General features: G+C 36.3%; 1 protein-coding gene across 3 annotated transcripts in view; it reads left to right on the plus strand.

Moving 5' to 3' along the window:
• Positions 1-19542, plus strand: part of LOC149797495 (uncharacterized) — a 361807-nt gene that overhangs the window by 163532 nt on the left and 178733 nt on the right. For all 3 annotated transcript variants that reach the window (XM_089962310.1, XM_089962312.1, XM_089962311.1), the window contains exon 4: positions 4630-4739. In XM_089962310.1, coding sequence (XP_089818436.1) covers positions 4630-4739 — 110 coding nt within the window. The remainder of the gene's footprint in view (positions 1-4629; positions 4740-19542) is intronic.

Genomic DNA, 19542 nt, shown 5'->3' on the forward strand with positions numbered 1-19542 from the left:
GCTGACCCTAGCACTTTTTTCCCCACAGGGTTAAAAAAATAATCCAAAATTGATTTGTGCATCTGGTTTAGTCCAGTACTTGAAGCACTTTGTACATTATATATACTAATCATTGTTATGTAAATATAATGTTTCAAGAATAAAAATAAAGAAATAAAAATATTTAATTTTTTTTTAAATTCCCAAAATTGATTTGTGCATCTAACTGAGCTGGTTTATACCAGTACTTCCAATACTTACCCGTATATACTCACATATAAGCCCATTCGCGTATAAGCCAACCCCCAAACTGAACAGCTATAAACACTAAAAAGTGCATGACCTGCATATAAGCTGACTTACAACTCCGAGGCATCTCAAGATGCACAAGTTAAGTTGTAAATGCATTTATTTAGGCAAACTTGTATATTTAAGAAAAGTAATTTATTTAATTTTCTGTGTTCTTATAAAGTTTCTGAAATAATGCTTCGAAAATTATGCTAGTACCATTAAAGCTGAGTTGTAGTTTGCTTTGATGTAAGTGACTTTACACCATACCTGTCAACTTTCACTCCAGGAGGGAAAAAAATGTCTTCCGATTTTTGTAAAGAACTGATTATTACATTGTCTTCGATTTCATATCTTCTAAACAAGAAAAGTCCTACATGTTCTTTTGTATCACCTGTGAATTATTGTTGTGATGAAATAATTATTTTGGTATAAAACATTTGCTTCTTCACTAAATAGAATGTTAAGTTGAAACATTATTCACGCAAATGAATGATTATTTTTACTTCTACGATAATACAAAAATAAAAAATAAACCAGAACAAAAAGATAAACCACAACAATAAAATCGTCCACAATTAATTTCAATTTCAAGAATGATCACTACGAATGCTGTATTAACTCCATATGCTGTAGCTCCATTTCTCATGAACGAAACTTACATGAGTAAACACCTGACATTTTTATACCGTATATACCAATGTTGAACTGGTATATTTACCGGTCAGAAGACCCTCTTATCACAAGCCAGTTTCAGGGTTTTAATGATTAAGTGGCCTGTACTGCTGTTGCAAAATGAAAGACAAATTCGCTGACTATCATCATAGGAGACACCGAGACATCAAGCTTTCCATTGTGTGGAAAGTTATGTTTATTCAGCTAAAACACAAAACTAAAATTGATTGATGTTGATCTTAGTTGATCTATATGAGAATTATAGCTTTTATTATTACCACTTTTCGTAAACATGTAAATTAGGATGGCTATGTGCCTTGTACAAATAAATGTGCATACCTTTTTATAAATATTACCTCAATTCATAGGATGGCGTATATCATTTAAAATGAATAACTCGTGAGCGCGTGATTCAGCGTAAATGAAGCAGCTATTAAGAACTAGCTGAAATGTTATCTGGAAGAATGCAATTTGTTCGAAATAAAGAATAAAGCAAAATCTGCATCTTTGTTTGGGAATAAGTAAGGAATTAAGTGATGCTATAATTGCACGCTTTTCACTGTGTAAGTACTGTACATTCTTGTTCAGCATGGTCTAGCTCCCTGGTAAACCCAACTGGCCCACGAATTATGAAGGCTATATTTACCTTTATTTAACTTCGTGATGGAAAAATAAAAAAATATGCTCAGTCAACAAAAAGACCTAAAAACTTAAGTTTACACGTTGGCCCGTGAATAAGCCGACCCCCTTCTTCCAGAGCTTTATTTTTTCCTAAATTATTCAGCTTATACATGAGTATATATGGTATATTAGATATAATAATCATTATAACACATGTGTTGTTTTAAAAAACAAACAACCTCCTACCTTAATTTTCAAACCAAATGTGTGGTAAATGCAAATATTGTATTTTTGCCTTATAGTTTCTCCAACATGGATGGCTATATCAAGATGGGATTTTCACCAGCAGATTTCATATTATACCTAATTGGTCTTGAAAGAAAATGGTGCCAATACTGCTACCATGACGACTGTCTTATTAAAATCTTGTTGTCACAAACCCCCTTCCTCGAATGAATGATCATTATGACAGTGGGATTTTCACCAAAAGACTTATAATGTTAGCTTTGTCATAAATGAAAATGGTGCCAAGCTGACAGACAATGTATATATCAGACCAGTTAATTTGAAAATTGTGTTATTTCTGAACAATATCAGAGATTTTTTAAGCAGCTTAAATTCCTGGAAATTCTTTTTGCTCTGTAGAACATCAGTCCCTTTGAGGGACTCTTGTCTTCCATAAAGCAGTGTCACATTCGACATGAAAATCATGGTAAATAAAAAAAAGAAAAAACATAAAAGTCTTAATAAACAATCCTCTTTAACAAAGCTGTCAAAATATATAATTTAATTGAAGTTCTTGCATAAGCATATGTTTATTGTAACATTTATCAATTTTGTAATAGTTTACAGGCAGTAAAGTAAAATAAGCCATTTGCATGTTTAAATGTTGCATTGTAACACAATGAAGTAATTGTTTGATTGAATCTTTGTTCTTCCTTTAATGTATGACTTTTCTTGACACTCAGCAGTAATGGTGATTAATTCAAGATTATTTAGTTACACTTGAGCTGAAAGTGGAAATGTTATTTTGAATTAATAAAGATGAATGTTATCTTTTTGCAAACTGGGTTTGAGATCCTGGTTAGTTTGAATGGATAATATTGACCATTATCATTATTACATGCTCCAGATATCATCATCACATGCTCCAGATATCATCAGCATCATGGCTCATACAGTTTGGCCTCACATTATTCTTTTTGGAAAATTAAGATTAAATTTTCATGGCTTATTCATTATACAAGTAAGTTATTAGAACCCTTCTTTAGGGGGCCCTTTATTATAGTATTTGGAAATTTTAGGATATCAGTGGCGGGAGATGCCCTTTTAAGGCAGTGCATAATATATCTAATTTTAGTCCCATTTAATACATGGGATTCATGATCATTCTCTCGTAACAGAAACTGATTTTATAATGACAGAATGCCTGTATTTGTTTTACCAGATGTAATCCAACTGGGGGAATGATGTTGAAACTTGTAGAACTGTAATGGTACTTGTACTTTTTACCTCTGGGAAATGTCACAAGCAGTGATATCAGTTTTTAAAAGTAGCCATTTGGACAAGGTGAACCGGCGCAATGGCGTTCAGTCTTTTTTTTTTTTTATTATTTGTATTATTGTTCTTACTGAATACCATATACCAGGCATTAAACTTGTTCATCTGAATATAGATGTGCATTCCAGTATTTAGTTACAGTGTCGATGCTAAATCATATTGTCAAATCTGATGAATCTTCTAGAACAGTATAATACACAAATTCCATGTATTTCATCACCGGTATATATACCCTGAATATTCTGAGATGAAAATTCCAAGGGAACTGCCAGGCCCCCACCCCCATAGAATCATGCCGATGAAGTATTCTTAGATGTGATTCATATTTTAACATATAAATAGTGAGGGATGTATGTAGGAAAGTGACTACTGGTATTTCTTATATTTTGTTTAGCGCATAAAATTACGTTCTGCTTAGTTGATGTGATATTATGTATGTAGAATGTAGAAATGTTGCATATATATTCCACAAGTTTAAAAACAATGTATCAGTATATTATTTATTTATTTTTCTTTATTTTTTTCTTTTTCTTATTGTATTATGCATTAGTGATTTTATTAACCTTTTCTGATTCTGATGTGTTAATCGGTAACAAAGTTAAGAAAAGGAGAGAAAATTTATATGTTTATTTCAATGTCTGTTTTACAAACAAATCATAATTTTGAATGACAGTTTAGAACATAAAAGAATGCATTATGTTCATTAGAGTTATGGTGTTGAAAAGAGCAGCACTGGTTGATTATATTTATACTACATGGATAATTCGTTTCCTTAATTAAAAGATATATACAATTACATTTTGTCGGGAAATATAATTGTATGCATGTATTGATGGAAACAGCAATACAAAAACTGCTGTCCCTAATGATGACAGCCATCCTTAAAATGATACACATTTTACACACAAAAACTAACTGAAAAGGAAACAAAGTAGACATAAATGAATATTACTGATTTCAACATCTTCATTTGGGACACATACGTGTGTGCATACACACACACACACACACACACATGCATATACACACACACACATGTATATTCCTTTAATGTGTACATACAATATCTTTACTCAGTGTAGATTTGAAAGCAATACAGAAGATGACAAAGAAATAAAATGTACAAAATTGTTACTATACACACTCATATATTATAGCAGAATATATCAAAACTTTACATAATGATGGAAAAGCGAATAAAAACAACTTTATGTTCGCCTGTATGTCATTAATTACATGTTTCTAAGCATCTCTCTGTGCTTTGTTCAAAAACAATATGGCAGCAGCTGGGCACAGTGATGTCATGGTCTATTTTTAGCAAAAAGTTTAATTCAGTACAAGTGCCATTCCTGTTAGTAATAGTAAAATGGACCATTGTGTAATTTACAAATGTCATGTGTCAGTATTGCAGACAGTTTATCGTGGGTCTAAGTCCTGCAAATGGTTAAACTACTACACAGCATTCACATTCTGAAATGTTAAACTATTTTTTAAATTTTGTTTCAGGATAATATCACGGTCTTTCTTAATGCCTGCCAGCAACACTTTGGACTAACTGAAACCCATCTGTTTGACCCCTGTGACCTTGAAGATCTGTCCCAAAGGGCCATATCAGAGTAAGTTTTCTCAACAACCTTAACCCACATAAAACACCAAAAATGGGGCTGTACATGGTAGATGTACAAACGAGTTGTAAAGTGGTCCCTTACTATAAAGTACCTCTGTATTAGCACAGCCCTTCATATTACTTGAGACAGGTCAAGGATTTCATTGTTGAGATAAATGTAGTTTTGTTGTTTTTAACCTACCTCACTATATTTGCAGTACATTTTTGCCACTGAACAATGTAGGAGTAAGCAGTCTATCACTCCATAATCTTAACTTTTGAGGGATACAAAACTGGTTTAGAAAATTTGTACTATCAGGAATTTTGACTTTTGTAACATAGGGCACATGGTTCATTTGGTGGAATCGATAATTCTAGTGATGAGATCAAAGCATGCTGATATATTGAGTTTTTCCTGTTAGTGTACAGCCTATAGTGAATCATCAGTTATGCTACAGCCTGTGAATGTTACTGATGATGTTACAGCCAATAGTGAATCATCTGTGATGCTACAGCCATTATCACTGATGTGTTACAGCCAATTGTGAATCATCAGTGATGCTGTAACCTTTTGTGTCACTGATGATGTTACAGCCAATAGTGAATCCTCACTGATGCTACAGTGTAGAATCACTGATGATGCTACAGCCAATAGTGAATCATCAGTGATGCTACAGCCTGTTAGTGTCACTGATGATGCTACAGCCTATAGCAAATCCTCAGTGATGTTACAGCCTGTTAGTGTCACTGATGCTACAGCTTATAATGCATCATCAGTGATACCTATGTTAACTTTTGTGTTCTTTTAAGAAAACTTTGGTATCTAGAGAATATTTGTTTTAGATGTGCATTCCAGCTCGGGGAATTCAACCTGCATAAGGAAACCCCAGTTAATTGATCATAAATAGTTCATGAACTCTTCAAGAATTATTCATGAACCCAGTTCATTTGTGTATAGCTAGTTGTTCAAGCTTATTTAATTTTCACACGTCGAGGGGCTGTTTTGGGGGTTTCTCCAGATTTAACCAATCTTTTTCCCAGAAATTGACCTATCAGATAACTTTTCTTTTGTGAAGATTTTCAGGGCCAACAATTTAATCACATCCCACCTATTATCACTACTGAATGACTCCATCTGTGACTTGAGCTATTCCGTCTGATTATTGTTTGAATCTTTCACATGGCTGCAGCAGTCTGCTTAATGTCTCTCATCTTGGCCATAGGATTCTTTAGTTTTCAATTTTTTTTCCCTAACCTACCAACTTCACCATCTAATTAGTTTACTTTTCTGCTCTCTGATCTGAAAGAAAGATAAAGTTAGTTTATAGGTACAGGTAACCTCTGATCAACATTGTCTTCATCTTTTAACACATTATTATTGTACACTAATTTATTTACCTGAAACAGTTATGATCTAAATAAAATTATCAATAAAAACCCCTTACACTTTCAAAAATGATTTTAAAAAATTCAATACTCAATTTACTGGGCATCTATATTATTTGGAGAATTTTGTCATTGCCCATTTATTTTAACTGTAGCCTATTAGTAGGGCTGTCAAAAATCACGAAAAACCAAACCGGGTACCCGTTGCAAAATTTAACGGGTACCCGGGTACCCGTTAGCACATGAATGACATGTACAACCGTAGACCAACTAATTGTTATCCCCATTTCTTTAATATTTTATATGGCAATAGAGGCTAACCATGTAATGCACTACTCGGTCTGATGCGTCCGCACCGATGTAGCTGCGAATGATCTGACCGCACGCTATTAATTAATAAATTTATTTAGAATGACCTTTGTACACAGATGGTAGGTATAATCCAACTTTTAATGATCACTGTGATCAGCCGCGTTAAATCCTTTAGAACACTCACCTTTTTTTTAAGTATAAGTCCTTGTTAGAACAGACCACGTTTATTCATCGGCGTGTAAAGCAGCTTTACCACATGTCAAGAGTAATGCGTTAAAACCGTCTTTGTGTGTGTGTGTGTGTGTGTGTGTGTACGAAGATTTCAAGGTGTCTAGGTGATAATTGTTCATAATATAAATTGTGGGATTTCTTCGACATGTGTGTTCGGAAATCAAAGGTATCCATCTGGATTTCATTAAAAGAGCACGCAATGTACCGATCATTTAGCACCCACAATCAATAGTTATCATCTACAAAGAGGTTTATTACCTGTAGAACAATGCTATGTTTTAACCTTGGTATATAATGCCTCGGGGATAACGGTTTGTCCTGTTGCACAATGCCAATGAATTTTATTAATCCAAACAGACTCTCTGATGTATTGTTTATTTATATTAAGCAGGGATCTGGTTTCTAATTAAAGCCATAGCTGTCACACCTGTTTGAAGTGGTTGGCGAGTGTGGCGATTTTTTTTTTATGGGTACCCGCGTTTACGTTTCAATACCCGGGTTTTTCAATACGGTCGGGTACCCGGGTACCCGAGTACCCGTTGACAGCCCTACCTATTAGCCATAGGTGTAGTTTCAGGACTCTGATGTTTTATCAATAAAATACAACAATACCATTACACCAAATATGTCTATGTACATATTTATAGTACAGACAAGTTTTTTTAAATGTTGTCACACATTTTTGTCATATTGTATTGATAAAACATAACTATGTGGTGCATTGTCACTAATTCATCCACTCTGACACTCCGCATGTTGCGTATTGCTTCTGTTTTTCATTGGGTCACTATTTGCATCTGTGTTCGTGTGTACAGTTTGACACATTATTTTTATCCTATTATACGCATTATCATTTTTAATTTACCAAATTACATCAGATGTACATCAGTGTTGTTTTATAATAATAATAATAATAATAATGACTTTATTTAGAGAAGGTAAATCAGTTAGTCACAAAACTAATCTGCCCTGAGGCCTTCTATCTGTTATGTACAATTTATGCAGTATATACAACATGATGTGAAGAATCTGGCTTGATGCTAAATAAATAATTGATTTTAAAAATCAAAGTATCAAGCCTGGAACACATGCACAAGCATCTGTGAAAACATAACATATATAAAAAATGAAATATCATCCTGCATTGAAAAAAACCCTGTGAAAATGATACAAAATTACAGAAAAGCAGTCAGTATTTATTGTACTAGAACTGTTCAATTGTCTAAAGATTTCATCCATTTGAGACAACGATTATGAAAAGAAGAAATGCTAGGAGCCTGCCTTATGTCACTGGGAATGTTGTTTCATACCAGTGGACCAGTATATTGAAAACTTTCTTAAACAATCCCTTCATTGGCCTTGGTATAGAACCTGGAGTTTGTTGCTGTCTATAATTTGAATAGCAGAGGTCCATGAATAGAGCCCTGTTGTGTTCCACAAATATTTTTACTTTGAGAAGTTTGATTATTTAAAGATACCTTTTGCACTGTATCGGTTAAGTAAGAAGTAAACCAATTTAGGGAGTTTTCACTGCATTGATAGTTTTTAGTTTTTCAAGCAAAATTTCATGGTCTACAAGATCAAAAGCTTTATGAAATTCAACCATAATAGTGCCTACCATTTCTCCTTGATCTATTGCTTTCATCCATTTATCAATCAAAGATACAAGTGCAGTTTCACAGGATTGATTCTGGCAAAAGCCAGACTGATTATCTTGAATAAGATCATAAGTGTTCAAATAGTTGAGAAAAGAATCATGTACAAGTTTTTCTAGGAATTTGAAGATACAAGGAAGGATAGAGATGTGACTGTAGTTATTTACATCATCGTTTGTTCACTCTTTTTGCAATGATATAACCTTGGCAGTTTTCCATGTTTGTGGAAATTTATTAGACCTAATACTTTCATTGCAAATGAAAGCTATACTCTCTACAATTGCAGGTGCAGCTACCTTCAGTAGCCTTGGTCCAGTCATATCAAATCTTGTAGCTTTACAATCATCCATTTTTTAAATATATTTTAATACAAATTCTGGACTCATTTCAGGAATTTCAAACTTTATATTGTTTGGTTGTTTTTTTAGCACAAAAATGTTTGAGTTCCAGATGATCAGATGAAGTTCTGGGTTCTTCAAGTTTTTCAGCAATTTGAATGAAAAAGTCATTAAAAATATTTAAGAAGGCACTTGGATTATTAGTATAAATGCCCTCATAATTGGGATAAAATTTCAGTTTTACTCTGATATTTCCCTGCACCAATTTCTGTAAACACTTTCCAGATAGCATTTGGGTTATTTTGGTTTTCATCCAGCACTTTTATATTGGCTTAACATTATTCCTCCAAACTCTATATTCAACTTGATTTCCTACTGATTTTAGTTGGTCTCTTTGCTTTATTGCTTCTAAAATTTCTGGGGAGATCCAGCATGGCAGGTGGTCTTTCTTAATCCTGTGTGTTTTTAAAGGGGCATGTTTGTTCATTATACTGATGAACGATCTGTATTTAAAACATCATCAATATCTTCAAAGATTTGGACTGTATTCCATGGAATCTGTTTCAGATCTTCCCAGAAAATAACAGTATGAGAGTTTTGAAAAGATTATAAGTAATGGATTTATGGACGTTATCATTTTTTGATTTGCCATTGACTTAACATGTTAGAACAATTGCAAAGTGGTTGCTTAACACCAATCTTTTGAAACCGAACATGATACCAAACATATATTCCTATAGTAGATGCAGTACCGTGCCATATGTTGAGGTTGAAAGGGGTGCTGTGATATAGAATGAGTAGGAAATCAAGTAATGCTTAGCGATTTGCAAAAAAAAAAAAGAACTCTGAATTGGGTCTGAAAAAAATTACTACCTGTTAGTTTAGTTACAACTAATATAATGATATATAAAATCCAATATAAAATAATCTTATAAATTCCACTGAAATAGTCAGAAATTACCAAGATACTTGATAGAATTTTGGATGATCCTAACTGTGTATGCTCTTCCTCCTAATTTTGCTCTAACCAAATCGTTTCTTTTATATTCTTTATAATATCTTCTCAGCACATCTATTTACTTAAATGAATATGTCAGTACCTCTTCACTATCCAGCCCTGTGTCAAGAGAATGTGTTAATACATCTGTACTATCCAGCCCTGTGTCAAGAGAATGTGTTAATACATCTGTACTATCCAGTCCTGTGTAAAGAGAATGTGTTAATACACCTGTACTATCCAGCCCTGTGTCAAGAAAATGTGTTAACACATCTGTATATCCAGCCCTGTGTCAAGAGAATGTGTTAATACATCTGTACTATCCAGCCCTGTGTCAAGAGAATGTGTTAATACATCTGTACTATCAAGCCCTGTGTTAAGTGAATGTGTTAATACCTCTGTACTATCCAGCCCTGTTTAAAGAGAATTTTTTAATGCCTCTGCGCTATCTAGCCCTATGTAAAGAGAATGTGTTAATACATCTGTACTATCAAGCTCTGTGTTAAGAAAATGTGTTAATACCTCTGTACTATCCAACCCTGTGTAAATAGAATGTGTTAATACCTCTGCACTATCCAGCCCTATGTAAAGAGAATGTGTTAATACCTCTGCACTATCTGGCCCTGTATAAAGAGAATGTGTCAAAACCTCTACGCTATCCAGCCCTATCTAAAGAGAAGTGTTAATACCTCTGTACTATCCATCCCTGTGTAAAGAGAATATTTTAATACCTCTGTACTATCCAGCCCTATGTAAAGAGAATGTGTTAATACCTCTGCACTATCTGGCCCTATATAAAGAGAAGTGTTAATACCTCTGTACTATCCAGCCCTATCTAAAGAGAATGTGTTAATACCTCTGTACTATCCAGCCCTATCTAAAGAGAATGTGTTAATACCTCTGTACTATCCAGCCCTATCTAAAGAGAATGTGTTAATACCTCTGTACTATCCAGCCCTATCTAAAGAGAATGTGTTAATACCTCTGTACTATCCAGCCTATCTAAAGAGAATGTGTTAATACCTCTGCACTATCCAGCCCTGTGTTAAGAGAATGTGTTAATACCTCTGTACTATCCATCTCTGTGTAAAGAAAATATGTTAATACCTCTGCGCTATCCAGCCCTATGTAAAGAGAGTGTGCTAATACCTCTGCACTATTAAGGCCTCGATTAATTTTTTTTAAATCATATAGGTTGCACAGTTTTGATAAAGCAATGTCAAACTGTAGAATTTTATAATTTAGATCCTTTAAATGTAAATTACTATTGAAACTGACTCAGAGACATGTCTTCAGCAAATACTTTTCCAAGGTTATTACTTGAGACATACGAAAAGGTTAACTCCTTTTTAATGTCCATCATTTTGCAAGGCCATTTTTTTACTTACCAGAAGATACTGGCAAAAGAGCAGTTTGAATGTATTAGTTTCTCCAAGCAAAATGCATATCCCTTAAACTACATTTAACAACATTAATACCATACATGTTGCTGTTGCATAGCTAGTATTTTTCTGGGAGGAAAATACTCCAAAATGATGAAAATAAAGTGGTAGTTGAGGTTTGCTGTCTCATGTCCAGCAGCCTGTGTCACAAGCCTTAAGGTTCTGGTGACTCAAAAATTCTTTCCAGTTGGGAAAACCTTCTTGGGCAATTAACTCTCAACCAGATTTCTTGTTCTTCATTCATTTATGATTAAATGAACTCTCTCAAAGATTTAGCAAGGGTCAGGCCATTGCTAGACAATAGACAATGCAGGTGGGCTGCCCCTCACCGTGTGTTGACTCTTGATTGCAAGGTCCAGGACACTGCTAGACAATGCAGGTGGGCTGCCCCTCACCATGTGTTGACTCTTGATTGCATGGTTCAGGACACTGCTGGACAATGCAGATGGGCTGCCCCTCACCATGTGTTGACTCTTGATTGCAAGGGTCAGGCCAGTGCTAGACAATGCAGGTGGGCTGCCCATCACAATGTGTTGACTCTTGATTGCAAGGGTCAGGACACTGCTAGACAATGCAGGTGGGCTGCCTCTCACCATGTGTTGACTCTTGATTGCAAGGGTCAGGCCATTGCTAGACAATGCAGGTGGGCTGCCCCTCACCATGTGTTGACTCTTGATTGCAAGGGTCAGGCCATTGCTAGACAATGCAGGTGGGCTGTACCTCACCATGTGTTGACTCTTGATTGCAAGGGTCAGGCCATTGCTAGACAATGCAGGTGGGCTGCCCCTCGCCATGTGTTGACTCTTGATTGCAAGGGTCAGGCCATTGCTAGACAATGCAGGTGGGCTGCCCCTCGCCATGTGTTGACTCTTGATTGCAAGGGTCAGGGCATTGCTAGACAATGCAGGTGGGCTGCCCCTCGCCATGTGTTGACTCTTGATTGCAAGGGTCAGGCCATTGCTAGACAATGCAGGTGGGCTGCCCCTCGCCATGTGTTGACTCTTGATTGCAAGGGTCAGGCCATTGCTAGACAATGCAGGTGGGCTGCCCCTCGCCATGTGTTGACTCTTGATTGCAAGGGTCAGGCCATTGCTAGACAATGCAGGTGGGCTGCCCCTCGCCATGTGTTGACTCTTGATTGCTTTTTGCTGCAAGGTTCATACCTGTTCTTGGCCCAGTAAACCTCCAGTTTAGATGCTGAAGTTGCTCAAGTAGATATTTATATGGGGACTTCAGTTTTCATTGCAGTGAAACCACTATTATCCTTAGAACAAAAGACTGTGTCACTAGTAACCATAACCTTGCATGCTTACCTCCTTTTCAGCAACCTTGTATTCCCTGTTTAAGGTGGAATCTCTGTCACCAATGGCTTGCCATTATTAGTTGGAAACAGTGGCAAAACCTCTAGGCATGTAATGTCCTTGTTCATAGCCTTATCAGTGGAGGTTCTTTACCTATGCATGGATAACACTTCCTTTTTAAAGGGTTTTCCCCCACAACCCTTCAACCTATATGCAGAGACTTTCTTTGGAGGGTTCATTCCCTACATAAGTACTCAGGATTTGAGAGACTATGAACACTGAAAATTGCATCAAATTCTTGATCTTCTAAACTAACCAGCGAGTTAAGTCATCTTTACTGCCTTACTGTTCCAGTTGACTAAATTCTTTAAAGTCATACAGCCCCAGTCAAAGCAACAAGCCCAATTCAGAGATATCCCACAGAGCATACTTCTGCCTTTGGTTCCTGTTAGTGCCAGGCTAAACTTCTTTTCACAAGCTTGGTCAGGTGTAATGGTCAGTAGCCTGGTCCTTTATTATAAGATCTGACTTCCAGTCTTTTTTTCCCCAATATATCTCTCTTATAGTAAGGTCCACCATTTTCTTCCACCAGTTGAAAATGCACACTCAAGGAAGAAGTTAATTCCGTTATTTGGGAGCATGCAGTAGACAAGTGTTAAAGGACCAATCTCCAGCCTTCTACTTCCAGATTGTTTGGGTTTCTCACCATTAGTCCATAGTGACTAGGCTGGGACTTCTACCAAACTTTCAGAGCTCAGTTCATCTCAAGATATTGTTTATGTGGGGATGAATTACCTCACAGATGATTAGTCCATGTCACTCTCAACAAAGCAAACAAGATCCAGTCCATGCTGAAGATGCTGAGAGTAAAGAGCATGTTGTCAGCTCATTGTTTCAATCCTTTCTGGGGAACATGAACTCTGAAGTGGACTTGGTTCCTTAGGCAGACTGCACTTGTGTCCTTTCTCCTTGTAGTTGCTTGGAAACTGCACAGAGACCCCTTGAGTGCACCACTTTCTCTATGTCAGGATTTCCAACATCATCTGAATTGATGGACCAGTTGGGTCCAGTGTCTGGCTGGAGTCTCCATGCATTCCTTCCCCAAAACCCTACTCTTACCTGTTTGCATCAGATTCAAGGTGTGTTGCTCATCTAGAGTTGGAAGGCCTGATCCTTCAGGGTTCATGGTTCAGGAGAAAAGGAGGCACACATACACCTTCTATCTGCATCAAGATTTGGGACCTCCTTTGCTGGGCAACTCCAAAATGGATATTTGCTACATTCATGGCAGGAAAAACATTTTAGTAGATGATCTGTCAAGGAAAGGAAGATAGTTCTCTTTATGGATTGTTCACTACAGAATCCATGGCAGACTAATTGTTCCAACTTTTTGTAAACTCCATTGTGGATTTATTTGCATCTAAGTTGAACAACAGACTACCCATTCCAGTTCTCCAGTCCCTGATCAGAGGGCTATGGCTGTGGCCTTTTTCAGGCTATAAAGGAATCATCTGCTTGCTTATGCCTTCAGAATGATCCCACAACGTCCTACACAAAGTCAGGCACTCCATGGCTTAACTCAGTCAGATTGTCCATCTGTGGTCCCAGTGATTATGCGTCAGTGATCTTCTTGATCTCATGGTTTACCATCCCATAACCTTGATCTCATGTTTTTCCATCCCAGAACCTTGATCTCATGGTTTACCATCCCACAACCTTACCTCAGGAAAGAGACTTCCCGTCGTAATACAAAGGCTTTCTCCTTCATTACAGCCCAAAGGTTTCCTACCTTTATGCTTGGTTCATCTCAAATGATCTTTCTTCAAAGACAGGTTTTCAATAAAAATAGCAAATTAGCATCATTCTGTCCACTGAGAAGACTCACATCTAAGGTGTCTGATGCCAAATGGAGAATGTTTTGTGATCTGTATAGAAAATATATCAATCCTAGCTCTCCATCTGTGACCCAGTGTTCCCTTTTTGAAGAGAAACAGTGTTCAGTTTTTGCTATTAAGGGCTGTCAAGCAGCCCTTCCAACATAAAATTTTCAAAAAGCCTGCCATTGGGACAGATTCTCACTTAGCATACCTCATCAGGCATTTTGATTTGAAAAGGCAAGTGTCTTGCTTTTCTAATGTCTAAATGGAATCTCCCTTGTGCCTTGTGGTCTCTAAATAACTCCTACAGTTTTCTTGTTTACCTTAGCATCTGTGAGATCAAGGACTAGGCTTCATACACTATCCATAGAACAGAGCTGAATGAGGTTCAGTGGGCATTAAGAGTTAGAATCTATCTTTTGCCAATGAGGTTTTTTCTGCCAAAGATACTCCCGGGGGGGGGGGGGGGGAGGTTGCTCTAGTCCTGATTGAGATTCCCAGTCTCTGTGCTGGGGATTATCAAGATAGACTTTTATGTCCAGTTAGGGCTCTATATTTTTCTTGGTGGCATTTAAGGTGAGAAAGAAGGGTAGGCAGTCTCTTTTCCTCCCCATTAAAGTTCAGCTGACATTTCATCTTCCACCATTTCTAGGTGGGTTGCATTAACTCTTAAGAGCACTTACCAGTCCCTCACTTATGGGGACCTTTCTTTCATGGAAATTAAAGACCATGAAGTATTTTTGAGCCATTTGTGCCTCCTCATGGGTCTGTCTAACTTGTTCATTTTAGATAAATACCACATTGTCACACTACTTTTTCCTCCTTTTACCTTTGTTTGTTAGCCACACTGATGATGTGAAGTCATTTTCTCACTGGACCCAGTAGCTAACACTCAGATATATCACATGTAGATTCAGCTGTGCAATAGCAACAAGTATGATCTTACTGTTATTAAATTGGGGGAAGCTAACTTAAATGATGTTATGATTCAGTGTTCTGCATGTTTCTGGTTCACCCAAATAGGAAGACAAAATTTTCGAACTTTGTCAGGGTATTTTCCTCCTGGAAATGTACTAGCTATGCTATAGCAAGAGGTAAATATTACATCATTAAAATTAATCGACTTTCCCTTGCAATTTAAAATTCCTGATTTATGAACCTTCACTTTTTCATTGAGACTGGTTAGTAAACTAAAACTGACTGAATAGTCTGGGTTTTAATCTTACAGCTGGATTGGACTGGGTCTGCTGACATCACACTTTTCTCTAAGTTTCTCAGCACTAAATAACCTAACTATTTTGCTGTGTCATCAAACACCAACCTTCACATTGTCCAGGTCATTTTCATGTACCCAAAGAATCTAGATAAATGGACTTCATTTACTTCTTTCTATGATATGTATGCAACAGAATGTTATTCTTGAATTAGAATTAAAAAAATTTTTAACCGTAAGCAGTGACATTTTTAAAGTATTATCCACATAATCTTATACAATGCACTGGTGTGGGTTATGGCTGCATTTTTTTGTTAAGACAACACTTTGATACAACTATATGCAATATTGAGGGCACAAAAATATCTGAATATGTTTACATAATGTAACTTTGTTATTGGTGTGTACAATATGTACTCAAGATATATTGGCTCTTCATGCTTTCATCAGGATTTTCTTACTTTTAGACTTATGAGGTGACAAATTGGAGCCAATGAAAGATATAATTAGAATTTATGAACAAGAAAGGTTTGAAAATTGCATAGAGAGGCAATTTAGTATGTAATTCGGTGGAAAATTCACATAGGTTTACCTGTTGGAGAGCTCATGAATACAGACTTGTAATTATGTGTGCTCAGTGAGCTGTAGATGACAAACAATAACAAAGTGAGACCAGCATTTAAACCATTTAGCAGTGGACGTCTTTCTTGCGGCTTGGCAGGGACAACTACAGGCACATTCCTTTGGTAGGATATTACTTGGCACATAATATGTACTGTGGCAGTCAAGACAGATAACAGTATACCACAGTCTTTATTTCGTTTAATTAGATTAAACCTATCATTTTGCTGGGAAGGGAGTGAAGAAGAATTTGTATTCAAGACTTATTTTTGCCTGGAAAATTTGGTTTGTTTATTTTCACGGAATATATTTGCCATCAAAACAGTCTTCAGGTAAAGTACAAATTATATTTACTGTTTGTTGTCAACAGGAAGTATTTATTTTAAAGGTATATTAAATTACCTAGGTACTTAGTATGAAATTATGTAATTGAGAGAATTCGTATTTTCAATTTATTATTTATTAAAAAAGAGGATGTTGTTATGGCCTGAGATCTTAATGAAGAGGTCATGTCATTGAGCATTTGTTTTGAGATTAGGTCATGTCAGTGAGGCGGGCCCGAGTGGCCAAGTGGTCTAAAGCGCTCTCCATTACGGATCACTGCCATCTTACCTCTGTCTGCGTGGGTTCGAGTCTCAGATTTGGCCAATGTGGGTATGTGAGAAAGCTTGCCAGTAGTTTCTCATGGGTCGGTGGTTCTTTCCGGGGGTTTTCTCAGATTCTTCCTCCACCATTAATACTGGCAGCCACGTATAGCCTATTGTATGCTGAAAAATAGCATAAAACACTACAACAACATTTCAATGAGCATTTACTTGTGTTTTGAGATTTGGTCATGTCAGTGAGCATTTACTTGTGTTTTGAGATTCGGTCATGTCAGTGAGCATTTACTTGTGTTTTGAGATTTGGTCATGTCAGTGAGCATTTACTTGTGTTTTGAGATTCGGTCATGTCAGTGAGCATTTACTTGTGTTTTGGGATTAAACTTTTTGAATTGTGCATATATGTGTAACATAAAAATATCTTGTGAATTGATATTTTGTGAGAAATCAGATGGAGAGAATTGTGTTTTTGGGTTAGGACATAATGGTAGGCATTTTCCAACAACACCCTTGATTGCATGGACTTATTCAAGTGATCCTCAGGGGATAACAAATTGGCCCTGATCACAGTGTAGCATGATTCCAGTGTAACAGGTACATTGTCCACTTTCAGATTTCAAATGTTTCCTTAAGTTATTGGGTCCAAACTCCATTTTCAATGAACTTTTCATGAAGGATAATGATTTGCAGAAAGTTTTGGAGAAAAAATCTTTCCCCTTTCTGAAATACAAACTAGAACTGATTGGCTTGATTCTTGGGACTCTTTAAAGATCACAGTTGGTTGCATGTAGGTGCATATTTACATGTAGGCACATATTTACATGTAGGTGCATATATACAAGTAGGTGCATATTTACATTTAGGTGCATATATACATGTAGGTGCATATTTACATGTAGGTGCATCTATACATGTAGGTGCATATATACATGTAGGTGCATATTTACATGTAGGTGCATATATACATGCAGGTGCATATTTACATGTAGGTGCATATTTACATGTAGGTGCATATCTACATGTAGGTGCATATATACATGTAGGTGTATATTTACATGTAGGTGTATATTTACAAAATGTAAATGTACATTTTACCCTTGTCCTAACCCACTGCTTTAGCCTGAGGAAAATTATAACGGTCAAGAAAAAATGTGAGAAATGCCTTCATTTATGCTTGATGTATAGGTGACCTTTTTTTCCAGCTGAGTTTTACTGTGTATTCCTATCATAATTGTATTTCCTCACTGACAAAAATAGCAATGCCATGTTGATTACAGATCAGAAAGTTGAGAGAGGAATGTGCATTTGCAAATAAAGTTCTGCTGCTGCTACTTCTACTATTACTACTACTACTACTACTACAATAAGGGCCCCTGGTGGTCTTAAGTGCTCACTTTTTCTGATCACTGCCATCTCATCTCTGTCTGTGTGGGTTCAAATCACGGGTTTGGCCAATGTGGGTATATGAGAAACCTTGTCAGTAGCTTCTCTTGGGTTGGTGGTTCTTTCTGGGGTTTTCCCAGTTCTTCCTTCACCATTTATACTGGCTGCCATGCACAGCCTATCTTGTGCTGAAAAATGGCATTAAACCCTACAACAACAACAACTACTTCAGTACTACTAATTAATAAATGGAAATGGTTAAACCTGGACATCCAATATGGCCACCACAGTGGCCATTTTGAAGATCACTATTATCTACCTAAAGGAATAGTCGTATCAGCATTGGGGTGTAACTAAAAGACTTCTTATGGTGTCTACTTGGTCCAAATGAACATTGTGCTGTCTGATATCCAAAATGGTCACGATGGTAGTCATCCTGAAAATCTTGTTAGTGCTACTCCATCTCATAACAGCACGCAGTTTTCACCCAAAGACTTTTTATGGGGTATAGTTTGACTTAATAAAATTGTGTTGTGATATGATTTTTAATATGGCCAAGCTAGTGGCCATCTTGAAAATCTTATTGCTACACCTTCTAGATGGAAAGTCATCATCATTGGATTTCTTCAGTAGAGTTCTTACAATGTCTAGTTCCTTATAATTATAATGGTGCTGATCTGAAATCCAGTATATCATCATCACAGCCTTCTTGAAAATTGTGTTATTGCTACTCATCCGAAAGAAATGAAAAATCATATTGACATGGAACTTTCATTGCCCAGCAATCTTTATTTGGAACAGATTTTGTCATTTGTATATTTTGGCAGTATTTTGCTATATTGGGTTTCTGGTAGTTAACAATCTTGACTTTCAGATGCACTGATTGAGGCATGTCGGCAGAGTAGTAAAGAATTTCACTTTTTACTTGCATTAAATTTGTTGGCTTTTTCATGTAATTGGATAATTTCAGGAATTTTATGAATCCTAAGGGGCTAATAATTTGTCAATATCACAGTGATTTTTTTTAGAATTCCACAATTTACTCCTGAAAATTGTATTTCCAGTGTGTCAAAGTTTTCCCAAACTGATAATCTCTCCCAATTTCAACATTTATTGACATGAAATGTAGGACTTTCATCATTGGTTTGTTAGGCACAAAAATTACGCTATTCACTTTTTCAGCTGACATTTGCAGTACAGGGACGGGCGTGTTAAACTTCTCTTTGTTAACTTACAATTGGAATGCAGTTTAGTTTAATGTTTAATTCAGTGAAAAATGATATCAGCAGTATTTTTTCCAGACCAAAATACAAACCACATTATCCATTAAATATGTTCCCACAAGTGTGAGAGGGTATCTCAATGACCATCTTATGTAAGAACTCTGGATCATGGTATCTCTTTAATATAGCTTCCTATTGTATCCTTTTAACTCTAAGACCTGCATGGTCCATC

Source organism: Sinohyriopsis cumingii, chromosome 6 (genome assembly GCF_028554795.1).
Source record: "Sinohyriopsis cumingii isolate HCF-2022 chromosome 6, ASM2855479v2, whole genome shotgun sequence".
Taxonomy (NCBI): Eukaryota; Metazoa; Mollusca; class Bivalvia; order Unionida; family Unionidae; genus Sinohyriopsis; species Sinohyriopsis cumingii.